The sequence below is a fragment of the Thunnus thynnus genome, chromosome 12 (assembly GCF_963924715.1).
Source record: "Thunnus thynnus chromosome 12, fThuThy2.1, whole genome shotgun sequence".
NCBI lineage: Eukaryota > Metazoa > Chordata > Actinopteri > Scombriformes > Scombridae > Thunnus > Thunnus thynnus.
This window is the reverse complement of record NC_089528.1, coordinates 32257158-32273644: the sequence shown is the minus strand read 5'-3', so window position 1 is coordinate 32273644 and position 16487 is coordinate 32257158. Positions and strand designations below refer to the sequence as shown.

Here is a 16487-nt window from a genome sequence, read left to right as displayed (position 1 = left end):
TATTTTCTGACAGACTAGACACAAGATCCTCCGTCCAAAACTGTTCAACTGGTTTGATAAACAAGATAATTATTTAAAATTAAAAACGTAACCCACCTCCCGTTTCTTCCTGTTTTTCTCGTTTCCTCTAACTGGTTTCACTCTTCAAACCAACAGTTAGAATAGAAATTAAACCAAAACCAGACACTAACTTGTTTTTCACTTGTCTGTCTAAAAAACATATTTCAGAAGCTAAACGTTGCTGGAGAGTTTCCTCGACATGATGAGGAAACGCTGCTTCACTCTAAACAGTCTGAACCTGAACAGCTGATCTACTGGATGTGTAGAAGAAGACAGAACATTATTAACATCAGATCCTGATCCCGATGCTGTCGGGCCCGTCCCTCAGAGGAACAAGTGTCTCTAACTTTAAGCTGTGTTGTTGTTCATTCCAGTAGTGAGGTGTTAGTGGAAACCAGTCTGTCCCAGTTTAGAGTTGGTTACACACATTAATACACCACCTCCTTTACTTTTCCTTTCACATGTAAATACATCCAGTAAAGGTTAAAGCTGCTGATTCCTGCAGGTATTGACTTTATATCAGTCATATATTATATAAGTTCCTATAAACATTAGAGTCTTCATAACTGTTATCAATCCATCTATAACCTTGTTGTCCTGTTTGTATGATGTCTTTGTCTGTTCTGCTGCTCAGCTTTCAGTCCCATTAAAGGTTTTTCAGGAGTTTTTCCTGATGTGGATCAGAGGTCTAAAGACACAGATGTTGTACTGCTGATGAAGCTCCACAAACCTGCAGACTAAAGGTTTTCTTTCTTTAATTTTCTATTAATAGTATAAAGACATCAGAAATAAGTAGAATAAAACTAATAGTTTGTTGGAGCTGTGTATATATTGAAGAATAAAACATGAATAAAACTAATCCTGCATCTCCCACATAAACAGACAGAATAGTGAGTTATAACGTCTGCACTGATGAGTGTCTGTGTGATGTGATTTACTATCTGCGCTGCAGAGCTTTGATGAAGTGAAGAAGCTTCTCAGACAGAATCTAGCAGCTGTTCAACCAGCTCCACAGTTTCATCTGTAAAGTATCTGAGTTTTGATTTGTGTTTTACTGAATTAAATCTACTTTTCTTTCAAAACTAAATATACCAACAAGCCTCCACAGGAGGCTTTGATGCTCTGTTTCCAAACTGTGACACACGTTATGACCTGTTACCTCCATTAAACACGTTAACACGCTGCACACTGTCAGAAACTTATTTACTGATTCATCTTTTGTTTTAGGGCGTTATTATTAAAACTACCTCACAGCCCGATATGAGGTAGTTTACACACAACAAACAGATATGTTCAAGAGCAGAACAGCAGCAAGTATTTACATCTATAATCCTCTTCAGAATATACCTGACCTGTACATTTACTGTAGACTGAGACAGATGCTGTAATGACACCAAACTCATTATTCTGATTTACATGTTTATCTGAAATATTTGCTTCAAGTATTCAGTTTTCTCTTGTTGACAAACTGGAGGCAGAGTGGACTTCCTGCTCTGAGAGGCGTGTGAATGAACCTCCCGCCTGCGGAGCTCAAGACGCCGGTCTCAAGATGAACAAAACAAACCAACCTTCGAACCGTCTCTGTGCCGTTTGTCTCACCTTGTTGGGCTGAATCGTCCTCCTCAGGTTCTCCATCCACTTGTCTCTCTCCGAGGCCGAAGCGCAGCTGAAACACTTGCTGCCGCCTGCGTACGTCACCTGACAGGTGAGAGAGAGAGAGAGAGAGGACGCCATGACACCTGACATCTAACACGCTTCACGAGAAGAAGGCGACGAGGAGACAGATGGACAAACACAGCTGGATCTGTATCTATTTTGTCACCTCGAAGCAGAACTCCTGTCCGAGGATGCTGCTGTGCAGAGGCTTGATGAAGACGTCCTCCTCCATGCTCAGGTCCAGAGCCTCCACCGCGCTGCCGGGGCTCAGCAAAGACTCATGGGAGGTCGACTCCTTCAGCTTGGGAAGCCCGCGCGACCTGGAAGACAAAAGGACAACATAAAAAAGTCTAAATGAAAGAAAAGCAGGTTCAGTTCTTCAGCTACGTGAACAGGAAACAAAGTGGCCAGGTGGCGTTGCCGCCGAACGCAACAACACCGGTGTTCAGATTCCACAACGACGCCGAGAGATTCACCGGAGCGTTTCATCCCGTCCCCGCCGAACAGTGAAGAAGAAGAGCAGCAATACCTACGACAAACAACCACAGAGCCAGGCGAGGGGAGTTCCCCAGAGCATCCTCCTCCTCCTCCTCCTCCTCCTCCTCCTCGACCCCCCTCTGCTCCCACCACGACCCTCCAGCAGACAGCGGGAGCTCCGTCCACCGCCAACGCCGCCGAGCAGAGCGTCGCCTCTATGAAGCTTCCCCGTAGTCCGGCAGACTGTAAACAAGGTCTCGGGACGGCCGATCGCATCTGGCCTGTGGGAGCGTTTCCATAGTAACAACCTCTGCCGGGAGAGCGGGCGCTAGGCAGCGGGGTGTGACGCAGAGACGAGCAAGGCAGGTGTTTAAACTACAGACCGCTCTCAGGAGAGGCAGAGCTGTCGGGTTAATGAGAGGAGATCAAACACAGCGAGTCTTCTTCTCTTTATCATCATCATCATCATCTGCATGTTGGAAACATGATGAGAGATCAAGAGATGTGTGTGTGTGTGTGTGTGTGTGTGTGTATGTGTGTGTTTAATCCTCCTGCTCTGTCGGATGAGTTACGTAAAGCCGGATTAGTGAGCAGTAGATCAACACTGATGCTGTGAGAACATCGAGCTGGTTTCACATCACAGACATTTATATTTAAAACAATCTGGGTCATAAAGTTCTTCACTCAGACTGGCGACGAGATGTTTCACTCACACACTTGTTTTAAGACAATTATCTAAACGGTGTTAAAGCAACTTCTCTGCATGTAACGAGCTCGTGATTTGGATAAATCGTGGCGTTTCCTGTCCCGGCTCATTCAGCGAGGAGCAGAAGCCTTTCTGGTTTTCTTGCAGTAAACCGACGACTCAGCGGTGGATGTTTAGAGACTCGTACAGCTGAAATACATCAAACTGCCTTTAGTTTGATTCAGTCAGAAGAAAACAAGCTGATTAATAGATTTATTTTAATGGCATTATTGACTGACTTTATGTGCTGCTAATGCTGAGCTGAAAGTTTATTTAATAAAGGTTATAAATGGAACTCAAGTATTTTCTTTTTTATAGAAGTTTGAGTCCTGATGGTTCTCATGTTCAGCTGAAGCACATTACATATGACTCTTCACTGGTAGCAGTTTAAAAACATTTGCATTATTTTACTCACACACATTAAACATTGCAGATTGTATCTCAGTCTCTGAGAAAAGCTGCTGCAGAATCAAACATATTTAGTCACAATAATAAAACATAAAGAAAACACTCAGTGACATCATGGAGGCCTGAAATATACAACCAATCCAGATGACGTCATAGCGTCTCCACATGACAGATATCTGGTCAGACGGTCTCTCAGTTGGCTTCACTGTTCTCCACCTCTAGTTTCATTCACATCATTATAATAGAAGAAATAAAAATAAAGAATCATTTTCTCAGAAACATGTCTTTGTTTTCATTCATCTGCTGAAGGAGGAAAGTTTCTCTGAGCTCATTAAACACCTATGAGCAGGATTTGTGACATCACAACTAGTTTGGAGCCAATCGTGGTTCAATATGAAACTTGAAGCCTGCAGAGAACAAACACTGAGACATCTGGTGTCCAGCAGCAAAACTTCATCATAATACAACAATATTTAAGGATTTTAAAGTGGTTATTATAGTTTTTTTTTGTGTAAAAATCACATTATTGTTCTACGCTGAGTATTTTTATATGTCTTAATACATGAATCTTTAATAAACACACACACAGTGAGGCAGGAAGAGCTGCATTAAGACGGAAACCTGATCCACTCTGCTGTCAGAGGAAGAGGAGGAGGAGGAAGCACTTACTCTGACCACACACACACACACACACACACACACACACACACACACACACACACACACACACACACACACACACACACACACACACACACAATCTTAAACCAACAGTCAGGAGTCCAAATGAACATTAAAGCTGTTTTTCTTGCTGTAATCATTCCTCCTGTTCATACTGACCATTAGAAGATCCCTTCATAATGACCTTACAATGGAAGTGATGGAGGACAAAAATGTATTTAAAAGTTTATCTGAAGCTAATATGAAGCTTCAGCGTCCAAATGAGTCAAATCAAGTAGATATCTTTCAACGTTACAGTCTTTTTAGTGCCAAAGTTCCTCTTTTTGTTACTATACTTCCACCTGCAGCTCAACAGGGAAACACAAAGACTGTAAATGTGTCAGATATCCACTGATATGACTAACTCAGACTGATGAAGCTGAATAGAAGCTTCAGACTTTTAAATGCATTGAAAGCACATTTGAAGGATCTTTTAATATCCAGTATGAACAGGAGGAATGATTACAGACACCTGACTACTGGTTTAACACACATTGTGAACTTATTAGCAAATGTTAATACACTAAACTAAGATAGTAAACATACCTGTTTAGCATTAGCATATTAGCATTGCCATTGTGAGCATGTTAGCATGCTGATGATAAAGCTGCTAGCATGTAGCAAAAGTTGTAATAATAAAAGTTTCTTGTTTTTATAAGTTGGTATGTTGAAAAAAGTAATAAGTTGTACAAACACTGAAATATAATCATAAATACTTTTTGTTATTATAATGAGATACTGATATAACAAGGATGTACATGTTGTCATAACAACAAACATTTCTCTTTTTCATGAGATACTGCTGAAGTTTCTTGATATAATGAGATGAAAGTAAGAAAAGTTGTTTTAATTCGAGTGGACAGAAGTTCATCTGTTTCATCACTGAAGAGAGATTTTCTCTTCTTATAATGGTTTAACACACTGGGAACACTGGGAACACTGGGAACTGGTCCTTTAAGATCAGAGTTATAGTGAGGGATCCTGACGGTCAGTTAGATGTTCAGGTCCTCAAGTAGACAAAAGTATGTGGACGGCTCTGCCCTTAACGTTCCTGTACTGGTACAGTTCATTAATCTGCAGCAGTTTTGATGACAGATGAACAGTTTTGGTCTCTTTTCTGCAGCGTCTCTTCTGTTTTACAACATAAACTGAAGCTTTTAGACTTTTTGACATTTTATAAACTGAATAATTGATATTTATTCTGCAGCATATATTGATAGTTTGCTGTGGAAGAACTCCGTCCATCACTAACTATCAGTGTTGTTCCTGTCCGCTGCTCAGCTGACTGAATGTAAATCCCTGCAGCCGCGTTCAGACATCTGCTGCTGCTGCGGAGGCTGTTACTGTTGCTCTCAAACGTCTCGGCGTTGTCTCCTCCTTCCTCACTGTGATGACTCCACAGTTTCCTGTCAGGGTGGAAAAGCTTCTGAAACAGCTGGCGTGTTTCCATGAGACATCCTGTTTGTCTGCAGCTCTTCATCCAATATCTCTGCTCGTACTCTTCCTCCTAGAATTACTGATAACTGATCCGCTGGACGAACGGCTCCAAATATCTCCATGTTGTTGTTTAGTCGACTTGTTTTTATTGAGGAATAGTGAATAAACACCTTTAATTTCCTATAAATTCTTCACTAAAAGTCGCCTGTTAGTTTGTCATTTAAAAGGTTTTAATTTGAAGCAGCAGAAGCAGGAAGTGTCGGGTTTTCATGACAGCAGAGAAGCTGCTAAAAACACAGCTTTCTCTCTGCTGGCGTCTCATCACGGGTCGGCGTGGCTCAATCAGACCGACCCGGGCTAACGGACGAACACGAAATGTGTCAAAACCCAGAGAAACTCAGTCAGTCAGTCCTACGACGGGATCCAATCAAACTGCAGCGTTTCCACCACAGCAGAGCAACCAGACACACACACACACACACACACACACACACACACACACACACACACACACACACACACACACACACACACACACACACACGATCCTACCTGAATCTCAAAGTTTTGGAGAGTTTAGCTATTCGAGCTCTCCGGAGGAGAGAAGACGAACCGTCCATCAGGAGGTGAAGCTCAGACTGACTGAGACAGAGTGTGTGTGTGTGTGTGTGTGTGTGTGTGTGTGTGTGTGTGTGTGTGTGTGTGTGTGTGTAAGAAGCATTATCCTCTCGTCCAGCTGGCTGATATTCTGTTGACAGTAAAGCTGAACACGCTCACACACACAGACGCTGCATCGAGCATCTCTGAAGCAAACGCAGCTTTAACGTTTTTATTACTTTTAATCTTCTCCTCTCAGCATGAACCCGTCAGCTTTGGTCCACTGATCATTTCAATAAAGTTTTAATTCAATTCAGATAACCAGATCCTCAGAGAGATGCAGCGTTACTGCGTCTCCGTCCAGACTACTGGAGCTACATTACAGACACATATTCTGCACATTTACAGCTCTGTATTTATATTCTGAGGCTCTACTGGAACATATTTACATGATTTACAGTTAAAACCTCCTTATTGATCTTCTACTGGTGCAGCCGCTCACTTCAGCCTCTGTCTGCTTTAAAAAATAATCATTGATTATCAAAATCATTTATTTCCTGTCAATAAACTAACAGATTCTTTGGCTTTTTGCTTCATCTCAGTATAATATCATCAACTGATTATTGTCATAATGAATTCATTAAATATCAGAAATGGTTAAAAATGTCCATCACACATTCAGACAAACAGTCAAAACCCCAAAAATATTCAGTTGACTTTCACAAAGAGAAAACCAGCAAATATCCACATCCGAGATACTGGAACCAGTGACATCAAATAACCGGACCAATCGTTGAGGGTTATAGACCCTTCATGAAGCCCTGAGTTCTGACTCGCAGGCAGCGTTTCCAGACCGTGTTTAACATCCGACATCAGAACAGGAAATAAATAACAGAAACACACTAGAAGCATCATGTCCAGTTTAAATCCTCGTGTAGAGAAGCTGTTTCCTCATCAACACTTTATTACAACCTGCTGAATCAGCTGCAGCTTTCAGATCAGCTGAGAGCTTTAAAATATTGTTTAAAATATTGACGAGGCTCAAACGAAGAGGACGTCTGAACGACAGGCTTCAATAAACATCAGTGCAGCTGCAACTCCTCATTATTCTCATCATCAATTCATCTGTTGGTCTATAAAACTATGAAATATGACACTGTTGCTAAAAGATGACTTGTTGCAGCTCTAAAGGTCACAGAGATGTATGATGAAGAGTCACATGTTCCATTAATGACTCTTATTCTACTGCAACATAAACTAATGAATATAATATATATATTATATATATATCAATATAATAATAATAATATATATCAATCCCATTGATCACTAATGCAGCGCTGCACTCAAAGCTTTAAATGTGTGTGTTTGTTTTCTGGAACTTTTGGTTTTGTCACTTTTTAGGGACTTAATCCTGCAGAGAGGAGAGACGGCCTGCCAGTAAAACCACCTCCCAGTCAGTGCTGGGAAGACTGGGTGGGCTAATGGAAAGGAGGAAGAGGAGGAAGAGGAGGTGAAAACGAGGAGCTGTGAGAGAAAGCTCCAGCCTTCAGTGTAGAGTAGAAACGTCGACTGATGTGAGACAGACGGACGGACGATGAGCTTCATTACAGCAGGAAACAGAACCAGGACAGGAAATTAAGCTAAATATCACGCCGCCGCCACCGCTGCTGCTGCTGCTCAGCGTCACCACGACAACCAAACAACAACAGCTTCTATCACTGCATCATGTGCTTCACTTCCATCAGTCCGCAGTAAACACACATATCTGATCCATCAGGATGATTATTGATGGAAGATGTTTGATATCGCTGCCAATAAAACAGCTGCTGGTTACAAAACTACACGTTTCCTCTGTTTTAATCTGAGGTTTATAATCTGGTTTATAATCTGGTTTATATTTCGATAAATGTTGATTAAATATGTATCAGACACATTGAAACAGCAGCTGTAGCTACTACACTTATTTCTAATCAGATGAAATGATTGATCAGCTGATTGGAGCTTCCTCCCTCACAAAAACATCTTTGATTGAATAAAGACGAACAAACAGACAAGTTTCATTTAGTCATCAAATCACTCACAGAGTTAATTAGTGACGGCTAACGAGCCGCCGCCCGACACGCTGATGTCACTTTATTTTAGCCGATAACGATCCGTCGCAATAAGTCAGAAACAGACGACATCACCTCCTAATAACACCTCCTGTGGTCATGTGACTGACGCTCCACACTGGTCACATGAGGAACCGTTACTTGTCTTATTGTTTATTTCTGTTATTGTCTGTCTAGTAAACAAACAGCTGTTCTGTTCGTCGTTCGGACCAGACGTTGACGGACAGACAGCAGAAGGTCGTGAGCGTCGGTGAGACGTTACCTGTCGGCGTCGGCGGGCCGCAGCGACGGCAGTCTGAAGCTGGTGTTTCTGTCCAGTTTGGTCTGACTCTTCGTCCTCTTGATGGAGCCTTTGAGACGTTTGCTGAAAAACCCCTGAGAGAGAAAACGAGAGGATCATCAGTCACACAACGGAAACATCCATCAGACGGTTAAAGACCTGGAGTCAGAACTTGTTTCCATCAACGTGTTTTTATGGAAACACCTGCTGAACACATGACTGATCAGCTGACTCGTCTCCAGACAGAATCAAACATGGCCGACACTCGCTGACATGAAAGAACAATTACAATTTATTCAACTGAAACACATCGTGAAGACGTTTCTCCATCTTTGTCTCGTAGAGGCCACTGGTCTGGTTTCCAGTTTGCAACCTTTTCTTCTTCTACTCTGTTTATTACAGCCATGTGTAACTTTAACTGGTTTATTGGCTTCAAACCAGTTGATGGAAATGAGCATTGATGATGTCAAGCAAAAGTTTGCTTTAATTCGCTTGACATCAGATGGAAACACGACTACGTTTTATATTGTTTGTTGTTGTTTTTGTTTGTTAACTGGTTTTTATCGTCTTGTTTGTGTTTGTACGTGTTGCCGTCGTTGTCGGACCGCTTGTTGAGGTGGTCCGGGACGCGTCTGACCACATGTCTGATGCGTCTCTGACAAGGACGTAACAGGAAAACACGTCATCGACGCAGGACGTGCTGGTTGTTATGGTGACAGTTGGAAGAGTCCGTACATGTGGATCAGTGATTGGATCATTTTTGTTTTCTTAGTGAGCTCATGCCTTTGATGTTCTAGAGGAAGTGATGTAAGTGGTCAGCTGACACCCTGGAGACGCCTGATAGGTATGACAGGTATGAACTGTCTACAGATCACTGAAACACATTTTAAAACCAAGTGTAACATCTCATCTCATCACCCGACACGTTCAGTCCGTCATTAACTGGCAGAGTGTCGGTTGGTCACGTGACTCCTCTGATACTGATCACTCTGATCAAACCCCTTCACAGCTGTGCTCCACCTATCAGATCCTGTGTGACAGTAAACGCCCCGCCGCCGCCGCAGAGCCGGCCGGGGAAGAGAGCGGCCTCATTTCCTGAGATATTAATATCCTCAAACACATCTCCCTCCTGTCCTCCCCCACAAACTCCCCCCAGACTCATCGGCTCCCGTTAAAGCATCAGAAGAAGAGAGACGGACTCCTCAAACACGTCCAGAGTATCTTTAAACGCTGATAAACCGGGCGGTCGAAGCTATTGATCAGGATTATTGCTTCTCTGGATTAATGAGCAGGATGATGACAGTCTGGTGTGGAGAGAAGCGAGCAGACGAGCGACTCCCAGCATGCTCTCTGCCTGTATTTACTGTATGAAGAACGGCTCTGAAGTCTGACAGAAACTAAAAATACTCCAGCTGAAGCCTCGACACACAAACGCTGCAACAAGTAACAGTAAGAAACTCTGAGCCGTTAAAAGATTATTGATGATGCACTTTAAACTCTGGCAGGCTGAACGTGTGGAGACGCCAACTAACATCAGCAGAGTCCTTACATATCATCAAATAAAAATCTTCATTATTACTCTGTGTGCCTCGTAATCCTGCCAGCGTTTATTAAAAATATGTTTCATTTCATTTAGTGTGAATATACACACTTCCTGTGCCGTGGACACGCCCCCTTTTATTGGTAAGCCTATAGACACACGACTTCCTGATAAACATCATGAGTGACGCGTGCAGGCGGAGCGATAACGTTACGAACAGAGTGCAGTACTTGTTAGAGGTGTTCCCGAATACAAATACAAATACTGGGTTTTATATGAATATTTGTTTTATACAAATCCAGAGGGACTCTTCTCCTTTCCACAAAGTTAGGTTGTAAAAAATAGGCAATAAATGAAAGAATCACCTTTGAAGTTCTTCTACATGTTACAGGCTGTGCTGTCTGTGTGTTATGAGTGTATTAATAAGCAGAGGTTTGTCTGTAATGATGATCTGGAGACTCCAGTTAGAGACCCGGTGTGAGGACTTCCTTCATAAGGTCGTTTATTCATAAACACTTATTATAATTTTCTAAAATTAAAAGCGCAATAAAACAAAAACAGGATTTTTAAGCCTCGAATACAAATAATTGTGCTGCCTCAACAGACACAGACTCTCTGCTCATCCTCAGTACTTGTGTAAATGTTCTTCCCGCCGCTGGTATGATATTATTTTTAGGATCATACAGTCCGGCTGCTTCAGCACAAACCAACGTGAACGTCAGCTGGAAGCAGCTGCAGCTTCGTCTGCTCCTTAAATAAAAGGTTTTGTTGCATTACAGCAGAATAAAATCATTACTGCTGATAAGTTTCTGTCTCCAGCTGATCGATCAAAGGCAACTAATCATCATTTTCATTATTGATTAATCTACTCATTTTCCTATTTGTGTGTCACTTTTTAAAATGTCTGAACAGTTTTTCCACGGAGGACAAACTGATTTATATATATGTTTATATATATATTATTTTATTACTAAGAGCAATAGGAACATTAGATAACAATAGACCCAGGCAGTGGACGGATGTATTTACAGTCACAGAAAATAATGTACAAGAAAAATATTATTAAAAACTTGATAAAAGTATTTAAATCATCTTATTTAGTTAGATAAATAGTTTCCTGCGTTTCCTCCGCCATGTTGAGTTTATGATTCAATATCTCAAAATCACAGAGAGTCAGAGATGACGTTCAGATGGAATCATAGACGACAGGAACGTGGTGCTAAACATCTGCCCGCTGCAGTGGACGCCGTGCATGAAAGGGTTAAACTAAAGCTCCTTCACTCTGCTGCAGTCAGACGTGCTGATGACCTCTGACGACCTCTGACGACCTCTGACAACCTCTGAGAGCCGTTAAACATCCGTCACACAGAAACACACGCGGTCACGTTCGGCAGCCGAGGATGATGAGACGTTTGGAGTCTGTCGGCTAAATATAGTTCAGACAGGACTGACTTACTGATGCTTTTATATAGAAGACATGAAACACGCAGTACTCTGATTACTGCACGCGTCAGTGACCAACACATAATCACATCATGTGTTAATCAGGTTTTCCTGCATTATGAGTCTGACTGATAATCAGATGAAGACATTTACATGACAATTTATACAGACGGAGTGTCGCTTTAATTGGGTTATTTTCTGTGTAAATGCAGACAGCGTTTCTGTCTCTGAGAGAAGATTTAAAACTACAAACATCATCCGGCTGTTTATTAAAGACGACTGACATCCTTTTTCCATCTGCAAGCTTCAAGGACACGTTGTAATCATACTGACCGTTACAAGATCCCTTCATAACGACCTCACCATTTAAATGTTCATCTGAAGCTAATATGAAGCTTCAAATCCAGTAGATATCTTTCAACGTTACAGTCTTTTTAGTGTCAAAGTTCCTCTTTTTGTTACTATACTTCCACCTGCAGCTCAACAGGGAAACACAAAGACTGTAAATGTGTCAGATATCCACTTGATATGACTAACTCAGACTGCTGAAGCTGAATAGAAGCTTCACACAGACTTTTAAATGCATTGAAAGCACATTTGAAGGATCTTTTAATATCCAGTATGAACAGGAGGAATGATTACAGACACCTGACTGCTGGTTTAACACACTGGGAACACTGGGAACTGGTCCTTTAAGATCAGAGTTACAGTGAGGGATCCTGAGGGTCAGTTAGATGTTCAGGTCTTTATACGTTACTGTACTTTTGATCCGGATTTGATCTTTACAGGTGAAACAGTTCATTCATTCAGTCGGTTGGCAGAAAATATAATAATTATTCTGCAACAGTTTTGATTACAGATGAACAGTTTTGGTCTCTTTTCAAACTGTTTCTGCAGCGTCTCTTCTGTTTTACAACATAAACTGGACACCTGACTGCTGGTTTAACACACTGGGAACACTGGGAACTGGTCCTTAAAGATCCTAAAATCCATCTGACACTTGGATTATTTCAGTTAAATACTTCTGGTATAAAGTTTGTTGGTTCTGAATGGAGATGAGCTGCAACAATTAATTAAATCGACAGAAAATTAACCAGCAATTATTTTGATAATATTTTAATTGTTTTGAGTATTTTTTTAAAGAAAAACACTAAAATTCTCTGATTGCAGCGTCTTCAATGTGAATATTTTCTGGTTTCTTTAGTCTCTGACAGTAAACTGAAGATCTTTGAGTTGTGAACAAAACAAAACATTTGAGGACGTTAACTTGCACTTAAGGAAACACTGATCAACATTATCGTCACCATTTTCCAAATAAGCAATTAATCGATTAATCGAGAAAATAATCTACAGATCAGCGGCTACACAGCGTCGCTGCTAACATGGAAAAAACGTGGAGGATAAATAAAATCTTTGTGTGGAAATTAAGAAAACTGAAAACTGATGTAATGACTTGATATTTATCAGACTGATCATCCAGAAGAACGATCGATCATCAGTGATGGAACTCGATCGTTTATTCAACACATTACAAACTAAAGACGCCAACAAACTCAAATAGAGGAGAAACATTCAGTGTTTTTAAAGTGTTTTAAAGTTTGTGTTTCAGTTCGTTTGGCTGATTAATCTTCTGCCTTTCGGAGAATAATTACGTTCATCAGGAAACATCTTTATAAACTGAATCTTTGAGTTCTGACTGAAGACGTCAACTTGAGCTCTGAACTCTTGACGTTTTCTGACATTGTACAGACTAACAGACAACAGATGAACAGATATTAACGTGTTTCAGGCGTGTTTTTGTCCTTGTGAAGGAGGCGTCGTGTCGTCTGTTACTCACCGGCACTTTGAAAGGTGATGAGTTCGGATTGTCGACGGCGACGCTCTTCTCTGCGCTCCCGACGCCGGAAATACTCCTCCTCCTCGGAGATCGCTCCGAAGACACTTCTGCAAAGACAAAGAGACGCACAGTGACAGATTGTTCAACCTCATCATCATCATCATCATCATCATCATCAACCTCTGAGCTGTCAGACTGAGCTGGACTGATGGAGAACAGACAGACATGGTGGACGAGGTGTTGATGCTGCTGAGTTCAGCTGATCTGCTTTCATACTTCAGGAATAGTTTGAGTGTTTTTTATTCCTCAACTTGTCACTTTTGGTTTTAGAATCACAGAAATGTTGATTAATGTTGGTTGTCCTTATAAATAAAGAAATCAAAGTGGACAAAAACCTCTTCAAGCTTAAATCTTTAAGAGCCATCGAGGCTTATTAGCCGTGTTGAACTATTGTTCCTCTGCTGGAGTATAAACTGCAGAGACTCATCGACAGGCGTTATCAATACTGTTTAAGATGCTTTATGGAGTTTTCATCTTTGTTTGTCTTTGAGGTCTGACAAACCTGTGAATGAATTGTTTACATCCATGTTAACCACCGTGTTACCACCACCTGTAGATCCAGTGACAGAGGTCTTCAGGGGTCAGACCGGGTCGGGTCTGTGTGTCAATACGTCCGATCAGAACAGACCCGAGTGTTTATGGTGTCAGCTCTGATCATGTGATCACGATCACGGCGGGAGAAGTCAAAAGATGATAAAAACGTTTAACAAGGAAACTGAAGTCAAACATATTTTTAGGAAAATCAGTCGTCTGTTAAACAAAATTTTGAATTCTTGGAATTTGATTCACAGATTTTACATTTATTATTAATTTATATTAAATAAAATAAAGAGTCTTGTCTTCTGTCTGTATCGTCCAGACGGTTTTATTGGTGGTTCAGGTGGATTTTCAGTTATTGTGTGTTATAAATTTGTGTTTGAAGCACATCAACAAATTATTTTTGTTTCTATGACTTCACCGTCATTCTTTGGGCTTTATTATATAATATAGCTGCTGTTTCCCACAGTGGCTGCCTGTTAATTGATCAAATTAATTGATAGAGCATCTTCTTTGAAAATTAATTTATGCATGTCAGGTTTCAGGTAGATTATCTGTGGGTCAGTTTCAGATCAGTGAAGTGTGAAACCATCGACAGGAACGTGTAACATGTCACTCGTTTGCAAAAACAGGAATCACCAATAAAAACGTTGCTCCACAGCAACTACTCACGGTCAAAAACTGCACAGGATACCTTTAACCTATCAACCAGTTAGCAACCAAACTAACCAGTAAGCCAGACTGGTTCACCACAGATCCTTTTTCCAACAGACATGTGGACCTTTCAGAGCAGGAACAGCACCGCTGCAAATAATACAAAACACTGAAGATGGTTCTGGTCCCAGTAAGCATCGTTCAGTGAGCAGAGCCTGGAACTGGTTCAATAAATGTAACACAGTCATCATTAAAGTTAGTAATTCATGTGAGAATGTTTGTTGTGAAAAGGATCTATCGTGTCACTACATCACCAAACTCCCAGCAGCATCTCACTGGGATGAACCAACCTCAATGTGACCTGAGACTGCTGTTAGTCTAACATCAGATCCTTTTCAACCAAAAGTTCTAGTTCCAGTCACTTTGGAACCAGAGGAACTAATCTCAGGAACTAAACCTGGAACTTAAAGTCTCTGTTGTGTTTCCACCACATCTGAGGAACCAGCTAGAAAACCAAAACCAGCTGCAAATCAGACCTACAAAGAATTAAAAGGTGACGGCGGCGCCTCAAGCAGAGTTTTCACACACGAGGAAACGACTCAGATTTGTTCTGTCGTTCTTTGTATTTACTGCTGATGAGTCGGATGTAACGAATGAATAAAAAGGAGAAATGCAGCGTCTGTGTCCACAGTAAATCATCTGCTGAGTGTCTGATGTTTTTATTTCTGCTTTAGAACGAAATAACATGAAACAATCAGAAAATAATGTTTTACTACCTTCATTCAACGGCTTTGTTCTCGCTACCGCTGCTCCCTCTCTGCATTCACTCTCTAGCTCGCTTGCTCTCTCTCTCTCTTTTTTTAATGAATGAAGTGGTTAACAGGTTGAAGCAGTGTGTGTGTGTGTGTGTGTGTGTGTGTGTGTGTGTGTGTGTGTGTGTGTTTGACCAATCAGTGACGGTCAACGATGCAAACCCCACCCTTAAATTTCCTGTACTTTTGGAAAGTAAACCCCCCCCCAGCAGAGACCTCCAGTTCCTCCAGTTCCTCCGGTGGAAACACAGCTCAACATACCAGTAACTCCAGATATCCTGAATTACTGAACAAGTATGACTTTAGTTAACCAAATGTGACAAATCTAAATTTCTGTCACAAAAACATTTTTTCAGTTTTGGAAACTAGATTCACTAAAAGGAAAAGGTTCCTGTTTTTAAATGTTTTTATCATCATCAACAAATCTCTGACAGACCATAAATCAGCTGAGGTGTAATCTGTGTAACCTTCACCCTGATGCAGCTTCTTCCTCTGTTCTACACGACCTTACTGTTGTCGAAAAACTTATAAATACATTAAATCAGAGCCAAACTATTTGCACTGTGATCAGATATTCCTTCTTTATGTTCCTGAGGAAGATGAAGGTGAAATAAATAAAATCAAATCGTCGCAGCGCGCCTGTGTCTCTCAGGTTATTTCCGCTCAGTTCTGATGAAGTGCAGCGACCTCCTGCCCTGCTGAAGATCCCGGGAGTAAAGATGCTCAGTAAATATTTGTTCCATCTATGATCATTAAAGAGTCGGGACAAATGTGACTGCAACATCTGGAGTACTGCTGTCCATGAAGATCCTCAGAGCTCAGTCGCCCGCCATCAGTCACTCTCAGGTCTCTCTGGCTCAGATCCACATCCATCGATTTTAAAAAGATAAATTTAGACCCTCTAACTTCCTCTCCAGCTAACTCGACATCCACCTCGTCTGAGTTTGTCTCTGGAGGCCCGAGCTGCTCTTGAACCGGCTCTTGAACCTCGGCTGCCTCTGAGTCCGTTAACAGCTGCTGGGACGCTCCTGACGGCAGACAGGAAGCTCAAAATAACTCCTCACCTACAAACAGCAGCAGCAGCTCTACATGTGGCCACACAAGATCTCT

The 16487-nt window shown here is 41.4% G+C and overlaps 3 protein-coding genes across 7 annotated transcripts in view; 2 read left to right on the top strand and 1 right to left on the bottom strand.

The window, feature by feature from the left end:
• The window catches only part of LOC137194785 (tripartite motif-containing protein 16-like), a 200704-nt gene that overhangs the window by 30331 nt on the left and 153886 nt on the right, over nucleotides 1-16487 (top strand). The gene's annotated exons all lie outside the window — the stretch shown is intronic.
• LOC137194786 (tripartite motif-containing protein 16-like) overlaps nucleotides 1-16487 on the top strand; it is a 192258-nt gene that overhangs the window by 21885 nt on the left and 153886 nt on the right. The gene's annotated exons all lie outside the window — the stretch shown is intronic.
• Nucleotides 1-16487, bottom strand: part of rasal2 (RAS protein activator like 2) — a 92026-nt gene that overhangs the window by 17234 nt on the left and 58305 nt on the right. For all 5 annotated transcript variants that reach the window (XM_067606936.1, XM_067606935.1, XM_067606933.1 and 2 more), the window contains 4 exons: nucleotides 13315-13421; nucleotides 8477-8589; nucleotides 1883-2036; nucleotides 1660-1758 (listed from right to left, as the gene is read on the bottom strand). In XM_067606936.1, the coding sequence (XP_067463037.1) occupies nucleotides 1660-1758; nucleotides 1883-2036; nucleotides 8477-8589; nucleotides 13315-13421 (473 nt within the window). The remainder of the gene's footprint in view (nucleotides 1-1659; nucleotides 1759-1882; nucleotides 2037-8476; nucleotides 8590-13314; nucleotides 13422-16487) is intronic.